This window comes from Equus przewalskii, chromosome 1, assembly GCF_037783145.1.
Source record: "Equus przewalskii isolate Varuska chromosome 1, EquPr2, whole genome shotgun sequence".
NCBI classification, from domain to species: Eukaryota; Metazoa; Chordata; class Mammalia; order Perissodactyla; family Equidae; genus Equus; species Equus przewalskii.
This window is the reverse complement of record NC_091831.1, coordinates 33,689,742-33,712,469: the sequence shown is the minus strand read 5'-3', so window position 1 is coordinate 33,712,469 and position 22,728 is coordinate 33,689,742. Positions and strand designations below refer to the sequence as shown.

Here is a 22,728-nt window from a genome sequence, read left to right as displayed (position 1 = left end):
CCACATTTAATCCTTACAACTGTCCTATGAGGGAGGGACTGTCACTCCTACTTTGCACACCAGAAAACTGTTGCTCAAGGAAGTGAAGTGGCTAGCTAGTGAAAGGCTAAGCCTGATTATTTATCATTATGCCACACTGCCCTTCTCTGCAGCAAATGATCCTCCACTCCCGATGGTTAGGCTGGAGCTGGAGGTCTGGCCTCACCTGTGGTCCAGGCCTCTGTGCTCCTGAAGCCTCCAAGCACGCCTCTATTACTGCTCTGTCCGCCAGTCTCACTGGAACATAGGCTCCTCAAGGGCAGGGATGCGATGCCCTCTGTACCCTGCCCAGAGGCCGGTATCCACAGGCCTTGAATAAGTATTTGTTGAATGAATAAAAAAAACTTTAAAGGGAAACTGGGATTGTAGGTCTGAGGATCAAGCATAGTCTCTGTTGAGGCATAGTACACAGTAGATAATAAATGGTTTGAAAACATCTTCAAGAATTCCATCTGGTTCTCAAGACATTCTAGAATGTTCTCAGTTCCAGCAGCAGTTCTAGATCACCCCAAATGGATAGCTTCCATTTACAAAGTGCTAACCATGTTCTGTTCCCGCTCCCCATGCTTGGCACTTCACAGGCATTACTTCATGGAATCCTCTCAACCACTCTATGAGGTAGGTGTCACCTCCATTTCACAGATGAGAAAACTGAGGCTCAGAGAAGGGAAGCAACTCCCAAGTCACTAGACAGTAAGAGGCAAGCAGGCATTCAAACCTGGCTACTTTGGAGAAGCTGCCCAAAGTCTTTGACTTTTGGGGTATTCAACAGCATAGCCAAAACTAGAATCATGACCTACTTGTCAAATTTATCTCCCCACCAAATTTTTCAGCCCTCAACATGCCCTAAGGCCACCGTGGTCCAAAACCTGAAATCTTTGCAGCTGACCCAGACAGAAGATGGGACAGTCACCTAAAAATCCGGCGTGCCCATTCAAGGACCCCATACCTGTCAGAGCCCCAGCACTGGGCCTGCACGCCCCTCCTCAGAACCAATGCATCTGTTCATCAGTGAACAGAGGCCCCGCAATCCCACACAAACACGAGACAGGACGAAGACCTGACGGAGCCGAGCACAGGCAGAGCGCCATGGGTTATGGAAACAAAGTGCGTCTCACACAAAACCAAATCACACTGAGCAAACCGCAGCCTGGTGTTCTCAGCTGTGTTAGTCAGAGCAAACCGAGGACGATCTCCAAGTCATGAATGGGGCATGAGGAAGGCCTGCCTTCTCTGGGGCTTTTGCATGGCGCCAGGAGACACCCAAAGTGGGGGTAATTTCTGTATCACCTCAAGAGGCCAGAAGACAGACTATCCTTTGCCTTCAACTGTCCCCAGCCCTGACACCTTAATTGATGACCCCTCCATTCCCTCCTGGGTAATATTTTTGCTCCCAAGGCAAGCAAACGGGTCTCACTGGCATCTACTCGGCCTCGGTAGATGGACCATGGGTGAGACGTCCGGCCCACCCTGCCAACTGAGACGCCAAGGCACACACAGTCATGCTGCAGGCCTACCTGGCTCACACCACTCCGAGCAGCCTTCCTCTCAGCCTGCTCGCCACCTCTATGCAGCTCTGTCTGCTCAGCCTCCCTTCCCGGAAAAGGGCTACCCAGGGGCTTGCTGGGCCGGCTCTCCTCTGGGGTGTGGAGATCTGAGAGTCTCTGTTCAGTGCTCAGGCACCTGACCACGTCTGAAGGTTTCAAGCAGCTCTTCTTAGAGATCTTGGGTCCACCAGGGCATCTCTCACCTGCCTCCCTCTCTGCTTTCCTCTCATACCATCTGCTCTCTTCTCGCCATGGCTGCCGCTTACCCTGGCTGCTAAAGGCATTGCTAAGCTCTGAGATGACCCTATCAGAGCTCCCAAGCGGTGGCTGGGAGAAGCTATCCTGGCGGACACCTGAAGTTGGCATATGGATACCACTGTCTCCATTGACATGAAGGGAGGCCTGAGTACTGGGTGCCAGGGAGTAGGCTTTGTGGGGGGCGGGAAGGGCCAGTGGGGAAGCTATCGAACGTGGGGTGGAACGATCTGACCAACTCGAGTGGGGTAGGCTGAGGGACAGGGAGGGACTGGGCCTTGCCATCAAGGCGAGGTGGTCAGTGTCATAGATAGAAGCCTCTGGCAAAGGAGGCAAGGGTGGGGTCAGGGCCAGAGGACGCCTGCCTGGGACCCCTACAGTCAGCGAGATCCACTCAGAGGTGACGGCATGCATCTCAGGGGACAGGGCTCGGTGGGGGTGAGGCAGAGATGAGGGGGCTCGCATGATAAGCTTGCTGTGACTGGGAAACTTGAAAAGAAAAGGAGAGAGAGGAAAACAAAAGAAAGAAGCAAAAGGTACAAGCGTCAGCATAAAGAAGAAAGAGGAAAATAATCACAAGGGACATATAGAGAGGAATGAAACGGAAAAGACGAGCGGACACTGGTGTCCAGAGAGGAAGTTGTGTGGTTAGGTCTGGAGAGAAACTGGGATGTGCGTGTGTGCAGGCGGGGGAGGAGGGGAGAAGCAAGTGGTATGGAGATGGGAGAAAGGGTCCCATCACTGCAGGTACACATGGTGCCGGCCTGGTTTGCAGAATCAGACTTGCAAAGGGACACACTGGAAGCTCCCCACCCAACCCACCCAACAACCTCTGCAACTGAAGCCCTGACTCAGAACCACGAGGTTAAAACATGACCTGCCACTGCCCTGGCCTTTCCTTGGCTTTTATTCTCTCTAGGGGGCCCAGCAAAGGGCCTTCCAGAGAAGAGTATGAGCAGTGTAGTCATTTTGTTTTATAGTCATGCTTGCCTATGGTCAAGTGAAAAATCTAGTGGAGTTCCCCATATTATTACAAAGCAGAATGCCCTCCTGAGCCAGTGATGGCGGGTGGAAGAGGAGGAAATGGTTAGAAGATGAGAGAAAAGAAGCACTATCCAAGTGTCATTCCAGGTCCCTGGGTCCTGTTCTCATCCCTCTGGACATCAATCTCTTTCACAGGAGGTCAGCCCACCATGCCTCCCCAGAGCCCAAGGTCCTAATTTCTTCTTGGCTTTGGGAAAACGGGGATGGGTTTGGAGTAATGTATATTTTAAAATGTTTCCTCATAATTAATGTTCAGGTAAGCAAACATCTTATTATAAACCTACTGCCTTTTAGCCCAGTGTAGATGAGTTCCTTTTCCAACCTAGTTTCTGCTTGTAAAGAATACTCTGGATCTTTATCTTCTGCAGGCCAACCTTGACCAACAAGATGACTAAGAGAACCACACTGGGCCATGGTATGTACGGTACCGTGGTGGCACCCAGGGCACCAGCTTCACAGGGGATGGGATGTTCCCAGTACAGAGTTTTGGACCAACCGATAAAGACTCTTATTTCTCTCCCTAGTCATCTTTTCCCCAGAGCAATCAGCTTAAGTCCCTCCTTTATCCGCTAATATTTCTCCCACCAAGTGCTGAAAAATGTCATCTGTATGCATGAAAACCCCAGTGTGTCTACTCTACATTGCTCAGGACAGTTCTTAGTCACAGTGCTGAAGAACTATCCCAGAGGGGCTATTTGCCAATAGCACTGTGGGTTTGTCATGCTGAATACGAAAGCCAGTGATGAGAAGCTTAGGTACCTGTGGGCTTGCAGTGGCACTACGACTTGGGGAAGAGGAGAAAGGCAGGTCGATGTAATCCACAGGGTTTTTCACCAGTGGCCTTTTGATCACGTCCACATAGGTGATGGGGAAGATGCCTTGCCGGGACGTCCCTGGGATCCTCCCTTCGTACCAGTTCTCATCCACCTGTCGAAGCAGCATGATCCTCTCACCCTATAAGATACAGCAAGGTAAGGGTCCTTGTCCCACCACGCCTCAGCATGTCTGAGGCCCTGCCTGAACCCTGCTGTCCTGCATTATTTATTGCTCAGAAAATCCTTCCTTGCTGGACCTGGATGGAATTAATTTCACTGGACTAGAGATGCTAACAGCACTAGAGCCACCTGGATGCTGGGAAGTGAAGCTTGGTCTCTAAATATTTCAGTAAAGGAGAAGGCCACATTCATTCCCCCAGGTTAGCAGACAAATGTAGTGTTTTGACTCATTTAATACAAAATAGACAGAACTCCAATCTTCTCTAAGGCAAAGGTTTTGGGGGGTTATCTTTTTCCCTCCTTTTAATAACTTTATTTTTTCCTGCATTGTTCTAGAAAAATTAAAACACAAGTAAACATAAAGCAGAAAATAATCATTACCCATAATATTATCATGTGGGCATAATCACTGCTAATGTTTTGACAAAGGCACTTCCCAGATTTAATCCTATACATGTGAATTAGACTTGCATATATTTTTTTCTTATGATAATTGTGTATGCACTGTATTTCCCTTTTCCAACTCGTTGTTTTATACTTAATAACCTACTTATTTGTGAGCTTTATTATTTGGAGCCTCCTAATTTGTCAAGAAATATAATTCTACAGTTTTATTGGTGTTGCACAGCTTAATGGACCACTGCAGGGTCTTCTTTTTTTTTTTTTTTAAAGATTGGCACCTGGGCTAACAACTGTTGCCAATCTTTTTTTTTTTTTTCTTCTGCTTTATCTCCCCAAACCCCCACTGTACACGGTTGTATATCTTAGTTGCATGTCCTTCTAGTTGTGGGATGTGGGACGCTGCCTCAACGCGGCCTGACGAGCGGTGCCATGTCCGCACCCAGGATCCGAACCCTGGGCCGCCGCAGCGGAGCGCGCGAACTTAACCACTCGGCCACGGAGCCAGCCCCATGCAGGGTCTTCTATTGTATGTATAATGATGTGATTACTAGTCTCCTGATGTTGGGCAATTAGGTTGCTTCCAATGTTTCTCTTTTCTGTGAGATGGCTCATCTTTTTCCAAGGCATGTGCTCACTTCCTTCAACCCTCAATACAATTACTAACTTTAATAACTTTAGCAAGCCAGAGAATTCTGACATGTAAAGAGAGTGTTTGAATTCCTGGGAAGAACAGAGTCTCTGCATGGCTTAATTGTGTTCAAAATAAGCATGCAGAGCTCCTCAAAGGCAATAATGGTGATGATGATGCTGGCATCTCCTGTTTACTGAGCACTGACTAGATCCATATGTCATGCTGGGGGCTTCACATACGTTGTTTCATTTAATCCTCTTACAAGAGCTCTATGAGGGCCATTTATCTTCATTTTTTATATGAGGAAATGGGGCTCAGAAAATTATTTAACTCCCCAAAAGTCACACAGTTGATATTCTATGACTTTTGACTTTAAAGTTTTCAGACTTCTCCGGTGCCGAAGCACTTGCTTTTCTCCCCTAGGCCACACTGATATATTGTAAAACCTAGTGGCCAACACAGTACTTACCACATCATTAGGTGCTCAATAAATGTGGGCTGCATATAGCTTATAAAAGATGTCCGAGATTCCAGAAACACTGCCTTTAGTTAGTGAAGTCAATGTAGTTAAACCTTGACAAGCCTAGGGTCTACTTTTAAATACTTCACCTCAGAAAATTCTCCAATTGCCCTTAATGCAATCCTTGATTGGGCGCATCTCTTAGGCATACCGACTGGCAGGCCACTGCAAGGCCACACCCCACAATACCAGCACCATCCAACAGAGTCCCAAAGCATCGGATGAGAGGGTGGCTTACCTTCCTGAAGGACATTTCTACTTGTGTGTCACCGTTAAAGTTAAACTTAGCAACAGCTTCTCCATATTCCAAAACCTGCACTGGTGTCAACTTTTTGGGCTGAGCCTTCTCAGCAGGAGGAAGCAGCTGGGAAAGGAAAAGACGCAAAAGCGAAAGAAGAGAGGAAAATGGGGAAATGAGAGGAGAGGAGGAAAAAAAACACAAGTTTTCAGTAAATAAATGGTGCTTTGGGCACAACCAAAGGATTTTCCTTAGAAAGAAAGGAGCTGCGGTACCTCAATGTAGGTGCGCGGGAAGATGCCCACGCGGCCGTGGTGCTCTCCCTCATACCAGTTCTGATCAATCTGCTTGTAAATGTAAACGATGTCTCCCTTCTGCAGAGGAAGCTCCCTGTCAACAGAGGGTCATGGCATTTTAGCAGATGTTTCAATATGTGTAAGAGGAAGACACTCAGTTTTTTTAGCAAAAGGAGACCTCGAGTGAGGTCAAAGGGAATAAATTACAGAAGAGGGGGCTCCACATTTGAAAGTTTGAATCTCACTATTCAGGAAATTACATTACCTTTGGCATTTTTCTAGTCTCTTGTGGAATGAATGTTAACTTTCAGACTGACGAGCACTCGAAAGTGCTCAGAGGCCTTGTTAGTTTGCTGTGGTTTTCTCAGTGTATCTTCTGTGAATGCCAGTCTTATGCTCAGCATATTTATGCAACACACAGCAATGCACCCAGCAATCTTAGCTGATGTTCATTAAATGATGAAAAATGTCTCCTAGATACTTTCACTGCCTTCACTACCCTCTTCTATGCCAATAGCAAGGCATGCCTTCATTGCTTTAAACTACCCTCAAATTATTTGCACTAAATTGATATCCTGATATGATTTCCTCCATTTAGCCACCCATCCACCTATACACTTTGTCATCTATCCATCTATCATCATGCAATAGAAAAGCTCTGAAAGTAGGCCAATCTGGGTTCAAAACCCAGTTATACCATTTACTAGCTCTGGGGCCTTGGGCAAGATTCTTATCTCTGAGATACTTTATCAAAATAGGAGCTAATTCAGGGTTGTTGGAGAATTCAGCAACAGACTACTAATAAAACACCCAGATGGTGCCTGATATATTGTTAACACTCAGTAAATGTAAATTAATTTCCTTTTCAACATGGAAAAGGGATCTCGGAAAGAAAAGTAGATTTTCCTTCAAATGCTCTTCATGTCTTTTTTTTTTTTTCAATATTTCCATATCCATCCCTTTGTTTGCCTCAATAATAATGGTGTTAACCTCTAACCAGGACTTTTTATTTTATTTATTTTTTTAAAAAAAAGAGAAACATAAAGATAAATTATAAGCAAAATGAAAAAAGGAGAACAAAAATTATAACTTGAAATTTTCTTGAATTAAAAAAAAGTGACCTAGATCTCTTCCATTTGAGTCAAATCAATAGCATGGAAAGCAAGGTCTCTGACTTCAATTTGGAGGGGTGTGCCTGCTTTGCAGTGTGCCAGGAAGTCCCACGGTACATGAGAGCTGCTGGCTAAACAATGGGGGCACATGTGGAAAACTTCACAAAGTCAGCACTGTGCTGAAGGAAAGAACAAGGCAGCCTTTGTGGGTCTCACATTGGTAGACAGGATTCTAATCCTAAAGAGGCCCATGAAGGGGTTCTGGGCATTCATCTCCGCAAGAAGGAAAGTCTTTGGCCAAATTTTTGCCATCGTCCTCCTTGGGGGTGTTCTGAATCCCGCCCCCCCGCCCCCCCGACTTTAGCTCCAACTATGAACACATGGATGTGCAAGACCCTCAGCATAGCCACCCTGCTGGAGACCTACAGGCTGCACACTCTGCCACCCTCAGTGACTTGCAGCTGTAGAGGCAGAAGGCTGTGACGGGCCCACTGGTAAGAAGGGAGGACAGCTTGTATGAGAATGAGAGGTCTGTAGTCATGGCCAGAGATGCACCACAGGGTGCTTGGGGCTGCCACCTTCTTGTACTCTGGACCACACCCCAATCTCCCAAAGAAATACATGACAGAGTCTGGCAGTAACAAGGTTTGAGAAATGATCACATGATATACTTTAGATCTTTTCTGGAGTGTCACCACGTACATTGGCACAGTAGAGGCTCACAGGAGCCTTGGGAAGGAAACTTGTTGAATCCTGTGTTCCCACAGAACACTTTTTTGAGTAATATACTGTAGGGAAAAACAGAACCCAGTGACAGAAGATGTTTAAAAGACTCAGGTCTATGGATCTGTCGTTTACTCCTTTTAAAAGTTTTATTAACTTCTTTCGGAGGCAGCATGGTATGATGAAAGCATTGAGTCAGGAGAAAGGAACCCTCTCTCCAGCACGAGCAACAGTGATAAATGGTGACAAGTTCTGTCTATCTCAGCTTTCTTACCTGTTCTATTTGACAGGGTTGCTCTAAAGACAAAATTGTTTCAAGATGTTGCTAAATGAAATCTAGGTAAATGTAACATTATCATCACAACACCATTCAATGAATATTATATGGACCTTTCTCAATTCAAAGAAAAAGGGAAAGGTATCTACTTGATTCAACTAAAAATTTATATATCTGTTATCCTGTCTCAGGTTAAAACAAAAAGGGGGAAGCGCTGACTTCTGCTACACTGTGCCACATGTTTTACAAGGATTACCTCAGCTGTCCTGCAGGAGAGGCATTTTTATGCCCATCCTACAGATGAGGAAATTTGAGGTGGAAGAGGTTGATGACTTGCCCACGGTCAGAGAGACAGTAAGTGGCAAAGTCAGGATTCTAAAGCCCATGATCTTTGCAGCACATTATGCTGCCACCTCTTGATAGCTGATGAGCTAAAGGACTGGAGTAATTACAGACAAACCCAAGTGCACTAGATTTGTGCCTACGTTCTGGAAACTCTGGCCCAGTCACTCGTTTTGTGTTGGAGGAGATCAGAATTATGGCTGAGCAGCCTCCATGGCCCAGCATCCGAGGACAGGGAGCTCTCCCTCTCATCACCAGACATGAGGCCTCCCATCAGCAGGATAACGGGATGGCTGCTGATCATTGCTGCCAAAGAAAACTCACTGCCCATTTTAATCCATAATTGGATATGAAGTGAACAGCTTCCTTTTGGAACCCAGTCTTTGGTAGTGTTTCCCAAATTTCATTCCATGGAAAATATAACAGTTTCCTGGTCGTCTAAATTTAGATAATACTGGGTTAAATAAACCAATCAGATTAGGTTTCTTCATTGAAAGACTTCTAGAGCCATTAAAATGCCAACAGCAAAGTATATCTTCAAGGGGTGCAGGAGGTATAAACAGTATGCAGTGGTTCCCAGACTCATTTCTATGATGGAACACTTTCTTGGAGAAATATTTTACAGAGCTAGCACTCCGGGGAACATACTTAGAGAAGTGCTGGTCTCCTGCGGGTTCCCACAAGCCTTTAATCTCTCAGGATATTACAGCAAACTGGTACAGTTATCTTCCTAGAGACTAGTTCAAGTTCCTTCCACAGAAAGGGTGGGTGTAACAGTACAGACCTCAGAGGATTACAGTGTAACCTATGTAACACTGTGACATAAAGTACTTTGTAACATATGTAAAAAGCTTTGAACAGTGCTTGGCAGGTAGTAAACTCTATCAACTATTGTTTTTTATCATTATTTCTCCAACTCTTCTCTACAAGTGAACTTCTATGTTTCAAAGAGGCAGTGAAAATGACAAATAAATATGAGTGGTGGCACTTACTTTAGTGTCTGAGCTTTAAAGTCAAATTTAGCTCTGGCGGGTCTCATCTAAACACAAGAAACAATGACAAGTTAAAATCGCAATTCATGTACAGTGTAAAGGACACATTTTCACAAGTTTCCAGAAAGCAAAGCAGAAAAATCCACTCTAACTAGTTTGTTCTGGTGTAGAAATCTGGGCAAAATTCCACTTGTCTGACCTTAGCAGACCGTTAGATGGATGTTCGGTCAATTAAGTCATGCATGAGAATCTCCCTAAGGACAGCCAGATCTGGGGAAGAGATAGTTATAAAAGTCCCAAAGCTGAAGTGCTGGTTCCCCAAAGCTGACCATGGCTATTAAAAAAAACAAAACAAAAAACAAAAACAGAGGCAGCCAGAAGTCCTAAGACAAAGAATGTCTACTATTTTGGAATTATCACTATCTTACTCTTCAGAGGACATCTTCTATTTGTCCGGCTTAAATTATGATCTGCAAGTGGATGAAAACCTGATTCATCCTTCATGTCATCTTCACCTCCACATATCTCTCATGGTCTGTGAGATCATGCCGAAAGCCAGATAAAGTGAGCCATGAGCTCACTCTTTCTCCAGGGCTTCCATTCCTCTTAGGTAGCCCTCTCCTTCCAGACCCCAAGGGCTGGAAGTCTCCCTCAGCCCCAATCTCTACTTCCTCATCAAGCCTGTCATTAAGTCACAACAACCCACCCTCCCACCCCTCCACAACCCCGCTCAGGCCTGACCTCTAGTTCTCACAGGCACAAAGCTTCCTTTGAGTTCACATTCTCTTTGCTCTAATCTACTGTCACTCAGGAGCACAAATAACATTCCTCAAATACTTCTGTCACATCACTTCCTTGCTTTGAAGTTGGCCAAGGCTCTCAACTGTCCCTCAGCTCAAGGCTCAGTTCCTGATGCAGGTTAAGGGCTGTGAGTAATTTCTCCCCACTCATACCTAACTGCTTTTCTCTCTTATAGACCCTCTTTCTGTATTTGCTACCCCTTATCTAGACCTGCTTTGTCTGGAATTTCTTCATCTCCACTTCCAGCAAAAAGTCCACCTTTACTTACCGTATTTATTTGCATATCTTTCTTCCCCATTATTAAAAAGTCGTTATTTTAACTAATTCTTTTTTTTAAAAGAAAGGTAGGGGGGAGAAGTCACGTGGGCAAATTGTTTAAGGCTGCCAGTCTAATTCTGCCTGAAGCCGTGAGCAACTCCAACTTCTTCGAGTGCGATCACTTTCTGGTCTAGGGAAACAATGTGATGGAAATTAAATTACACGCCTCCTCTTCAGTATTAGAGGGCGTGGAAAAATGGGAGACTCCAGGTGAGGGAAAAAAATGGTATTTAAAAGTTTCATCAAGTTTAGTTTTAGACTCTCATTCCTCAGTGATTTCCAGGCTCCTCAAGCTAGGGTCTTGTAGGAATCTTAAGGGCCATGAATTCTCCACAGGAATTTTCTGTTTTTGCATTTTCATGTTGATGTTTCCATCCATCTATACACATACATATTAGAGGTCAACTGAATGCCGACCTTATAATCAACACCATACAATTTCAATTGCCTGCATTTGTGTCTGTGTGTGACCAAAAAGTATAATTTAACAGTTGTAGGCACATAAGGAAAGAATAGATGTGGGGTTAATGATAAATGACAAGTTCACAAGAGAAGGCCAAAGGACCAAAATTGCATGGACAAAAATTTCAGAGTGATTCCACTCAAAAAACTGATGGTCACCCCATGACAGCCAGCTGTAGAACTGTGTGAACTGTACAAAATTTATACTAAAACAGCACCAGATTCACACTTTGAGTGGTAATTGAGTTCAAGCAAAACTATATCTCCTATCAATTAATAAAGTTGTACAGGTGTGTGGTTTACTATTTAATTTGTAAATTGAGGGTTGCTGAATTTTTGCTTTTTTCATTAAAGGAAATCCATACATTACTCAAAGTTGAGAAACGCCGATTCCATTGAACTTTTTTTTTGAGGAAGATTAGCCCTGAGCTAACATCTGCTGCCAATCCTCCTCTTTTTGCTGAGGAAGACTGGCCCTGAGCTAACATCCATGTCCATCTTCCTCTACTTTATATGTGGGACGCCTACCACAGCATGGCTTGTCAAGCGGTCCCATGTCCGCACCTGGGATCCGAACTGGCGAACCCCTGGCCGTCAAAACGGAAAGTGCGCACTTAACTGCTGCATCACCAGGCCTGCCGCTGAACTTTTAAGACATATAATCTGAGTCATGATTGGTTATCAAGAACAGCATCTCTTTGTTATCTTTCTATATCTGCCTGAGGCCAAATCCATATTTCCCTCCCCTGGCCCACAGTATTGTGTTACTTACTAAAACAGAGATGATTATTATGGGGTGCCTCTTCCACTAGACTACCAGCTTCCCAAGTGCAGTCTGAGTTCTGTTTCTGCCTCCCCATAGGGACCTGCACAGAATTACCAGCCACCCAAATTCTACTGAATGGGACTGACGTATGTCTACACAGCCTGGGGCACCTGGGACTTGGTCTCTATTTTCTCATGTCCCTCAGTCAACATCGAGGGCAGTGATTTTCAAAGTGTGGTCCCCAAACTGGTATCATCAACGTCACCTGGGAACTGGTTAGAGATGCAAATTCTCAGGTCCCACTCCAGAATCAGAAACTTTGTGGATGGGACCCAGCAATCTGTATTTTAACAGGCCCTTAGGGGGTTCTGATGTGCCCAAGTTTGAGAATCACTGCTCCAGAAGGGAGGCGGGGTGGGTTGGGCAGTACTGGCCTCTGTCCATGAGTTTTCTGTCTCAGTGGCATTCTCGTTTGCAAGTGTTGTCTATACGGGGTGAGTATGCAGCCCTAGAGGGGCCTTTGCATGTTCCCATCTTCTCCGTTACTCACAAGCAGGCAGGCCTGTGAATGAGGATAATCCATCACCAGAGCACTCAAACAGGGCGGTTTTGAGGGCTGGGGGCTGCCTTTCCCTCGCATCTGAGTAACAGTTGCTAACTTCTGCCTCTTCCTTACATATTTTCTTTTTCTCCCTCACCTTAGAGTCGTCTTCACCTCCCCAGCTTTCCCTCTTTTAATCTGCTTCCTTCATTCCTCCCTTTGTCACAGACACCTTCTATTTCTTTAAAAAGCAAAACAGAAAACAAACCATGCGATGAGTAGCCAGTGGTGCCTCTGTCACTCAAAAGGTAGAACCATGAATATTAACCTATTGAAAGATTATAAAACTGTACATACTTTGGTGCCACTCTTCCGTTTCCATACCCACCATGGCCCAGATACACACACTTCCCCAAAAGGAGCTAATCTTCAGCAGGGCTACTTAGGGTCACATGGCAAAACAAACTCTGACGCAAGAGGCAGCACTGGCCAGCACAAGAATTTGAACACGTTGACCTTAGTGCGGCAGCCAAGGCCTGGCTAAGACCACTTCAAAGGTTTGCACTTCTTCGTTCCGTCTATAAGGTTAAGTTTCATAATCTCAGCTAAGAAATGTCAAAATTAAGGAAACAGTTGAAATATCTCTCGGAGAGCTCTCTTCCCCTCCTTGGGCTTGTCCTAACTGCAAAACTCCTTGGGTTTCAAAATTCTTCAGTGAGGCTTCAGCACTAGTGAACACTTTATTCAATTAATTCATTCTATAATACCAAGCAGCAGTACTGTTTTCTGGTATTTCAATATTAATATCACTAAATTTCGGGGCCTGTGTAAATGGCGTAAATAATGCATCATAGCTAACTTTTGTAATACAAGTTTCATGAAATCATCTCTTCAAAGAAGAATCTTATAATTGCCCACACTATAGCTACTAATGCATTTGGACTAAAGGTTCAGGTTTCTAAGCAGAACGCACAGGCAGCACAGTATCATGATAAAATGCAGGATGTGGAGGACTGGACTCATGAAGACAGCCGATGCTCTAAGGCATGCATTAGGAGTGCGCGCCAGCAGATCCCGGCCCCACAGCCAGGCATGCTTGAACATACAGAGCACAGGACGTAATGGGAGTCATGTCCACTGACCAGCCACAGAAGAGCCAAAGCAAGCCTAAGGGAAGCCAGGATGACAGATGCTGTTGGGAGAACTAATCTGGCCTCCAGAGGGCAATGCTGAAGGGAGGCAAATATGGCTTTGGGTCAAGCAGCAGATCGAGGCAACCAAAACAGACCTCTGACCCAGATTTCCTTTTTGCCGTATCGTCTATATTGAGGAGGTCCCCAAAGCGCTCATTAGTGATAAACTGATGGTGCGTCGGAATGACGCCCGTGTGGCGTCGAGCTGCAATATCGGCCTCTTCTTGCTCTCGTTTAAGTCGTCTCTGGTCCGCTAAAAGTTTCTGCCATGAAATTGCATAAAATGGGCAGTGAATCATCTGGTCCAGGGCATTGGAAAACTGCCAACAAAAACAACTAAGGAAAAAGGTGCTAGGTCAATAGGGAGGAAACTTTAAGGGTCAGATGTCAGAGGCGCTTTATGGCCACAACTACTAAGTCCTGCTATAACCAGCCCTCCCCGCCTCGTGCACTGTGTAGGAAGGAGACAGCATTGCACAGGAGAAACCCACCAGGGGAACACTGGGATACAGGGAAGGATAAATTCCACACAGTTACACTGTCTGCAAACCATCCCCTGGCTCAGCCAAAGCCTCCTTCCTGCCTCCTGATACATGGGCAGCAAAGGCCAGGTGACCCAGGGTACATCAGGAGCGTTCCCAAACATGCTGGGCTGGCGGCAGGGGACTGGAAGTGGTTCCTTACCTGGCTTAGGCAGTGATGAGTTCCCACAGTATATTCTCATGGTGGGACCAGGGCTGGCTGATTCCTTCTGCCCAAATCAGGCCTACCACACCTGCTATGGGCTTTTACTATGTGGGGTTGGTGGCAACTAGGTCATTTTTGTGCTTCCTATATCTGTTACTCTAACATGCTCAACAGAACAGACATGGCCATTTGTGAAAATATGGCACCCCTTCTCCCAGGCCAGCCAATCTGTTCTCTGGGTACCACTTTTAGGAGGCCTTAGCACATGCACCAAAGGCTATTTATATAACTAACAAACAGCATCACTTACTTTCTCAGGTACTTTTTTACTTAGATGAAATGTCTTTATTAGGTGAAATTAAGCTGAGCTTAAGGCAATGATGTAGAATATAAATATAGAAGATAAACTAAGTAATGGTACTTCAGTTTAGAAGAAATAGTCTCTCCTAAATTAAGGAAATAGTCATCTATTTCTATTTTTAAAGGCCTTTTAAAATAACTAAGTAATGTTGCATTTTACCAAATGTCCTCATTGCCTATAGAAATGACCCTATGGAATTGTAAGGTATTTTCTCATTCCATACCAATCATACATTCCTGAGATTAACATTCCTTGTAAGAAAGCATTAATTAGAACTGATCATTCCTAGCATTCTCAATAAAACATTAGTCTGCTTCTAGCAGGCAATTAAATGCCTCAAGTGACACCTAGCCCCAAAGGATGAGGGGCCCATTTTTCTATTTTTCTCCAGGGTCTACAAATAATAAAATGGCCATGGGATTTCCAGTGCTCAGGCAAGTTGTCATAAAGATGAAATGAGAAGAGACATGAGAAAGTGCTTTGCAGAGCACAGCAAAGCCCTGGTTTCTAGCTCTGCCTCTAGTATAGGTTAACCTGCTATGCAGCCCCAGGCAAGCCACCACCTTGGTGCAGTCCTTTCCAGGATAAAACAAGAGATTGACTAGATGACCACTAATGTCCCTTCCAGGACTGACATCCTGACATCATCAATGCTAACAGTAAAGCATTTACATAGAAAAATGCCAGGACTCCCAATCCATTAGTTGGGAAATATGAGTTTTTCTGCAGCCATGGGAACGGACTGATGCTTGAGGCTGCCATACCCCTCGTGCTGGTAAATGGCCAAAGTTACACAAACTGCCAGTTACCCCTGGTGCTCTGGCAAAAGTTACATAAAATCAGTGAAAGTAGACAGTGAATGGAGCAAAGCTCAAACCCAGTGCCTGAATCTGACGTCAGTAAATCCATCATTCTGAAAGTTTAACCACATAAGCCAAAAACCATAGACAAAGACACAAAATTTTTAAGGATCTGTGAGCCAGTGTTATTTAGGAAACAAGCTGCTCACCTTCCATATGCAGCTTTTAATATACCAATTGCTAAACCAACTAAGTAAAATATGCCTCCTATGTGGTAGGCAAGAATTCTATCACGAAACCTTCCATGTTGGATACTAGGGTTTATACTAGCAAAATGGAACATCATCTTCTTTCATCATAGCAGCCCAGGCCAACACAGGTGGGAATCTTGTATCTCGGTGACAGTGACTAGAAATGAATCTGTTCTGTGGCCTGATGAACACCCATTGTATGTGAGTTTTTCATCTTGTTATTACAAATAATTCTGCATATGGAATGCTTCCTCCCGTTTCTTCCCATGGACACGTGCAAGCGTCTTACTGAACACTGTCTGTATTGTCCTGGAGAGGGGGAGAGCTATGGGCTCTTTTGCCTCACCATCTGGCAGTAATGATTATCATCCAGCTCTCCTCAAAGTCAGCCTTACCCTAAATCCTTAAGGAAAGCCCACCTAAACTCTGAAACCACTCAACAAAACAGAACAATGTAGAAAAAGTGCTTTGCACTTTACAGGAAAAGGGACAACTGTGTACATAGGAACACCCTCCCGCTCCTGCCACCAGATTCAAAGCAATTCTTCCATCTTTTAATTCACTACAGAAAAATGGGCATCAGAGTGTGTTTAATCTATAGGACTCCTTCTCCCAGGAATGCAAAGTCCAGAAAGCATGTCTCTTAATAACACTTTATCACAACAGAAGCTTGTGATTTCACCCATTTAAGCTGATAGGCAGAACTACCTCTTACTAAATCCTCAAGAGGATGGGCTCCTTTCCTGGCCCTGTCAGTCATACATTTCAGTAGCTGCACAAAAAAGTCCACGTCCCAAAGTTCGTGGCTGGGTTTTACCAACGTTTATTGGGGTATCCCTCTTCTTCTGAGTTAAAGACAACTTCTTCCAATTGTTTTATAAAATGCATCACGGTCATTATTATTTTTCAGTTTCCTCTTTCTCCTACTGCATCCTTCCCAATATGAACTGTGCTTTGTGCCAACAGAGGGATGGGCAGTATTGGAGAAATGTGTGGGTGGATCTCCCTAGAGAATAATAAGGCAAGGGTTAAGGGAAGGGATAAAAAAGTGAAGCAAACTCCAGGTTCTCCAAACAAAGCACTGAATGCAGGAGTACTGGCTAGACTTGGCATTTAGAACCTAGCACCTTGGGGAAATCAGTCTTATTTTTTGGAAAAGTAGATCAAAAGAGGAATGACTGAGCCTACGTCATATAAAATGTCACTCGTGAAAACTCCAATCTTTGCTTCCAATTGCTGGGCCATATTGCTTCTCTGACAAATGTTTAGAATGTTTACTTCCTTCATATTTTTAATCTATGCAAGAGCTAAGAGATTTTAAAGATAGCATTTACCTCTTTATCATCATGACGCCTTCGAATAAATTCTTCTGTGGATTCCAAGTAATCAGCTGGTATAAAATGTCTTGGTGATTCTGAATCTTCAAAACAACAAAGTAAAATTAAAATAGGCAAAGATTTAGTGGGAAGCCAGGCTGGGAAAAGCTTTCACCTTTAATCTACGATAAATATCAACTTTTTACTGTTGTTGAGACCAATGACCAATAATCAAATTCTGAAGGAAAAAAAACCAAATCCCCCCCTCCCACTTTTTGGATTTATTTGTGAACTAGTTTAATACAAAGAAAACTAATCAGAAGACAAAAGGTGAGCAAAGAGAGAGGACCTTCTTTGAAAAGTGTCCCTACTAAGAGGCGTGCAGGATCTCACAGGGACACACCGTACACTCACACACACACAGGGCCACCGAGAGAGGCTGCCTCTCAAAAAACCACGGGGTGAGTCGGGATTGGTGTGAACTGCAAGGGGTTCAGGAGTTCAAATGAACATATTTCTCAGATGAGCTAAACGGCCAATTTTTCTTTCGAAACAGAGTTTGGTGGTTAGTCTAAATGACATGAGGGCTTTGTTTTTAAAGAAGTGCAGCCACTACGAGCCATGATTAATTGCCAAGCAAAACAAACAGAAAACAAAAGACGGACCAGAAAATGAGCACCAAGGGCACAAGGGAGGAGGGGACAAAGCAAGCACAGTGAAGAGACGGGTGAGACCGGCAAATACACAAAATGCCACCTCCAAGGGATGCTCCCAGTTCACTTTGTGGGTTGTTGTTCCTGTCCAGGCCATGGTCTGAGTACAGCACAGAGTTCCCATTATTAAAGGCCCTCAGGCAGACCTCTGGGACCACAGGTCTCTCCTGAGGGGGCTCTGAGACCTGGCACAGCCTGGCCATGGTGTGTCGGGAGGACATCCGTCTAGGAACCAAGGGCTTTCCCCCAGAAGGGGGCTCGTCCTGATGGGGCTGACTGGGGAGGTCTGGCTTCTGGCCTGCCCGAAGGCCTGAGAAGTCACCAGGGGAAGGCTGTCTGGGGTGGTGCTGGAGGGGCTTTTTCAACCGAAAAGGGAGGGGGCTCATCAGGTAGATGTTCCTGAGGAGCGTGCTCTTGTCCCCTCTAGAATCCGGGCGCCAGTCAGGCTGTCTGGACGTCTGCTGCTGCTCGTGCTTCCGGATGGTGGTGAAGCGGGTATATGAGGCTGGGCAGGTGCCCTTACACTTGTTGAGGCGGTGTCTGGGAAAGTCTCCATGAACACTGCCACTACTGCCCTCTCTGCTGTCACTGGAGACATTTGAACAGTGGTCAAGCTCATCAGAGCAGGCAGAGAGAGGCACAGAAGGCACAAGGCCCCTGAAGCCCAAGGTGGGGTCCACCATATTGCTACGTGTCGGGGAGGCATAGACTCCCCCAGGGTTCATCCCGTCCATCTCCCTGGGCCGGAGCTTGGTTGACTCCAGGAGAGACTCGGCTGAGCGGGCTGAGGTCAGGCCACTCTGGGACAGCACAGGCGTGGGGGACTTGCTCAGCCTGCCAGACAGGTCCAGGGATGGCATGGACCGGGACCGCTGAATCAGCTGCTCAAAAGCTGTGATGCGGGAGGAGACAGTGTGCTTGGGGATATGCTCTGAACCCTCCTGACTGGGGCCCAGCTCACCCCTGGCCAATGCCAGGCTGCTCCTTTCAAAGTGGGAGGCAAGATCCCGCACACTGGAGGAGGAGACAGATCCTAGGAAGAGGCCAGCTCGGTTGATCTGATGCATGTCCCGGTACAACATGGAAAATTGCATCCCGGCCTTTCTCGAGAGAGGGCAGGGCCTCCTGGCGCTGGTGCTGTACTCCTGTAGGCTCATGGTGCTGCTCGACTTGCTGTCATAATCCCGCCGGGAGCGCATGAGCAGGTTCTCGATGCTCCCCCCAACTTGCAGGGGGAGACCTCTCTTGGAATCATTCAAAGAAATGGAAACACAAAGGTTCTCACAGCTCTGAGCCTTTTCTGATGGCAAGAGGACACTCTTCTGTTCCTGCAAAAGAGCGCTGGGAGCAGAGAGCCTGGGTTTGAATTTGGAAGGAAGGATTTCTGAAATGCAGGCTTTCGCAGCGGACAGGGGCTTCTTGTGTTTACATACAGGGCCTAACGCATTGCTAGTGTGAACCGTTCGGCTATGAACTGAAGATGAAGAAATCATGTGAGCATTCCCACCTTTACGATCCACTGGAAAGCATGCAGAATAAAATAAACAGACCCATTAGGTTAAAGCTAAAAGCTGCTAAAAAAAAAAAAAAAAGGAGAGGTAACATGCTCATTTGTCATAAGGGCTTTTTTTTTTTTTTCAATTTCCAGTTGATGTCCGGAAGCAAAATAATTTGTGCTGCAAAGCAGGTGCAAAGATGCAACGAAAAATGGCCACCCTACTAGAGTTAGGAAAGACTAACAAAGCTCAGCTAATTTCTAAGAAAAGGGAATCAGAACGAAAAGAGAGAAAGAGAAATGCTTCAGGGAGAGCAAGGATGGGGATTCAAAGGAAGGGAACTATTAACACCAGAAAGAAAAATGGCCGGTGAGAAACCAGGGGAGGGGACGAAGAGGGCTCAAAGGCCTGGACAGGGATCTGAACAAGGCCAACTGATCTCCGTTGTGGGAGGTTCACCCGCTGCCAACGCCCTGACAGCAGTGTGCACGGGCGGGAGGCCTCCAGGCTGCCCCCAGTTACCTTTAGTGGAGGCCGAGCTGGATGGTCGCTTGAGCCCACTCAGGCCCTGGAGAGGGATGTCTCCACCTTCCAGGACGCTTTTATAGATCTGCCTCTCGTTCTCCAAGCTAGAGAGATCTCCAGGAGCCCCATCTGATTCCCTCTTCACTGCGTGGAAGTTGGAAGAATATATACTAAGAAAAACACAATGTTAAAAGAAAGAGAGAAGAGAAAAAAAATAGTAAAGAAGTTAGTATTTTTAACATTTTTGCAGAAAGCACATTACCAGCTGAGGACAAGAAACACACTTCCTGACATCCTACTACAGCACCATCCTTTCTAAAGGGCATTTCTATTTAGAAACAGAGTTTTACAGACAAGACAGGCCCATGGTGCCTCTGAATGCTCAGGAATCATGTCCAAGAAGCAAAGTGCTCTAACTGAGATGACCGCATTTATGCTTTAAAAGAATAACTCTGAGAAACACTGCCTGCTGAGGGAGGGCAGGAGAGAGACGGGAGGAGGGCAGGGAGGAGGGCAGGGGGGAGGGCAGGGGGAGGGTTGGGAGGAGGGGAGGGGGTGCTGGCGGCCCGGTAGCTGCACACAAAGTAGAGCAGTTGAGGACATGAGTGGAGCCTCTGACGTGTCACCAGCCAGAGCTGGCGACTTACAAGTTCACTGCTTGGATTATTTTTCCGGGTTATTCTTCACAAGCACTTTAGCAGATAAAGAACAGTGAAAGGAGGAGGTCCAGCTGTCCTGGGTCTCCAGGAAAAGCAGCCACCAAGGACAGTTGGAACCTGGGATTCTATACACTCTTACTATCCCAGCCACATTTCACACCCACTTCTTTCAAAATTTGTATTCAGAACCTTATGATGTGTATTATGAGTATAAACTACTGCTCATCTATATCCTTCATTTATTTTTATCTTGTTGAAATTCTAGGTATTTTTGCAAGTTACCACAAATCCTTTTTGGAATGAGGTGAGGCACAGAAAAATCTAAGAGCACTTACTCACTGAACCCCTCCCTCCCCTTCCCCTAATCCCAGTCTTCTATGCCTCACCCACTGACACACTGACGCACACGTGCGTGGGCACACGTGCACACACACTCTCTCTGTCTCACTCAGACAAGCAAATGACCCTTTCCCACAAAAGTACTCAGGATTCCACTAGGCTGCTTTTCAATCCTACCGATTTCGGCTTACTGGTATCAATATGGATTTTTCAGCTCTGAAGATGTATGCAGCTTCACTCCTATTTCCTCATCCCAATATTTTATTATATTATCAAGTGTATAGGAAAGCTTAAAGAATTATAATAGCAAATACACATATATGCCCCCCGCCACCACATTCTACAAGGAACCCGGGGCTGCATTTGTTTTATCACACATGTATGCATCTCCTTCCCTCTCCCCATCCACCATGATGGAAGTATTTTTACAGGTCACGCAGCCTCTGGGTCCCCACGGTCACAGACAATGACAGCAATAGCCACCCCACACAACTTGTGAGATGTGCTATGTGGGAGGCACTGTGCTGAGCGCTCGATCATCATTCTCTCTTTAATCCTCACAAACAATCCCACTTTTTCTATTTTCAGACGAGGAGATGAGGCACTGAGAGATGCAGCCACTTGTCACATCAGCCACGGTTACTGGAATAGCAGAGCTGCGACTGGAGCCTCGTCATCGGGCGCCACACAGACGGTATTCTTGGCCGTTGTTTTATATATAACATTTCCCTACAACCAAGGAGGAAGTGCCTTCCAAGAACCCAGGCTCACACACCACAGGAAACAGTGGGCTTAAGGATGCTCAAGCTCTGTGTACGTCACTGCTGCCAAGTGTCACCTGCCACGAATGCACGCCTGGGATGAGCGGCTCCAGAACCCAAGAGTCAGAAATGGAAAAGAGCTGGATACTCCAGTAGAACAGGTGATGTCTCTGAGTAGCTAAGTTCCCCTGAGCAATGCAGTTGTTTCTAGCACTGGTAACACCCCTCGCAGTTGCTGCTGCTTACTAGGCCCTTACCATGTGCCCACCACTGGCATCAAGGGCTTTACATGCTCTATCTCAGGGGACTGCCCAGGCGGCCATGGTTCCCCCAGCTCCCTCCTTCTTTCTGGCCTAGGTCAGGGGATCAAATGCTTTTCCCTTTTCCTCAGCCACACGGAAGAATAGCACTGGGAATCTAAGGGCAAAGAAAACCAACCCTCAAAGCTGAGAACATAAAGGCATGCGAGGGAAGGGAGTCTACAGAGCTGCTGCCAGGGTGTGTATCTCAGGGGAGAAGCCTGCGGCAGGGGCAGCATGGGGCAAGTCTCTCTCCCCAGGCTGTGCCTTATTTGCAGGAGCTCGCTAGACTAGAGGGTCCACAGATAGACTCAATAAATATTTGCTGAATGAATAAAAGGTTTCTGAAAGTAAAATGGGTGCACATGATCCGATTAAGGATATGTCTGATTTGTGAGATTATGCATTTAGAAATTCAAATTCACATAACACATTTACTTAGGGTGCCTAGCTCCTGACATTGGTGACCAGGGAGTCATCAGAACGGTGGAAGAGTAAGACAGCAGGGAATAGGACGGCCCAGGCTTAGGCTGGCTGTCCTTACTGGTGCCCCTGGTCCCTGCCTGGAGGTGCCCACTCCCACCACTAGAGACAAAGAGTCTTGGCTTTCCATGCTGGGGGGCCAGGCCTAGGGACAAGGGAAGCCACCCTTGCAACTTGTGGCTCTCCTGCTTCTGCCAGCAGAGGACGCTCACAGACACCCTCCCCAACCACCCCCTGCCAGGTTCTGATTGACAAAAGTCATCAACTCTTAGCTGGAGGGCTGGAGGACCCCTAACAATGACTTGCAAGGTTGTAGCACTATATGCCAATTTAAATAAATGAAAGCTCATCTAACGTGGCTTTACCTTTGAATTTTGTAATTAAAAATAAATCTGCCTCTTTTCTAAATTGTCCTTTCACAGTCCACGCTCTTTTTGGTTGCATTTTCTGATTTTGTCCTTCAGTTTAACCCCATGTTTCTCCTTTCTGTGTGACCTCAACCGCAAAAACGATCCAGGTAGAGCTGTCCTTTAGCCTTGCCAAC

At 45.9% G+C, this 22,728-nt stretch overlaps 1 protein-coding gene across 50 annotated transcripts in view; it reads right to left on the bottom strand.

Annotated features, from left to right (window-relative positions):
- Window positions 1-22,728, bottom strand: part of SORBS1 (sorbin and SH3 domain containing 1) — a 219,639-nt gene that overhangs the window by 19,064 nt on the left and 177,847 nt on the right. For 25 of the 50 annotated variants that reach the window (XM_070561241.1, XM_070561217.1, XM_070561192.1 and 22 more), the window contains 7 exons: window positions 19,641-19,813; window positions 16,928-17,013; window positions 13,590-13,757; window positions 9,414-9,460; window positions 5,947-6,061; window positions 5,672-5,797; window positions 3,645-3,839 (listed from right to left, as the gene is read on the bottom strand). In XM_070561241.1, the coding sequence (XP_070417342.1) occupies window positions 3,645-3,839; window positions 5,672-5,797; window positions 5,947-6,061; window positions 9,414-9,460; window positions 13,590-13,757; window positions 16,928-17,013; window positions 19,641-19,813 (910 nt within the window). Of the gene's footprint in view, window positions 1-1,556; window positions 2,331-3,644; window positions 3,840-5,671; window positions 5,798-5,946; window positions 6,062-9,413; window positions 9,461-13,589; window positions 13,758-16,927; window positions 17,014-19,640; window positions 19,814-22,728 lie in introns of all 50 variants that reach the window. The other 25 variants (XM_070561112.1, XM_070560916.1, XM_070560926.1 and 22 more) reach the window with 3 other exon arrangements.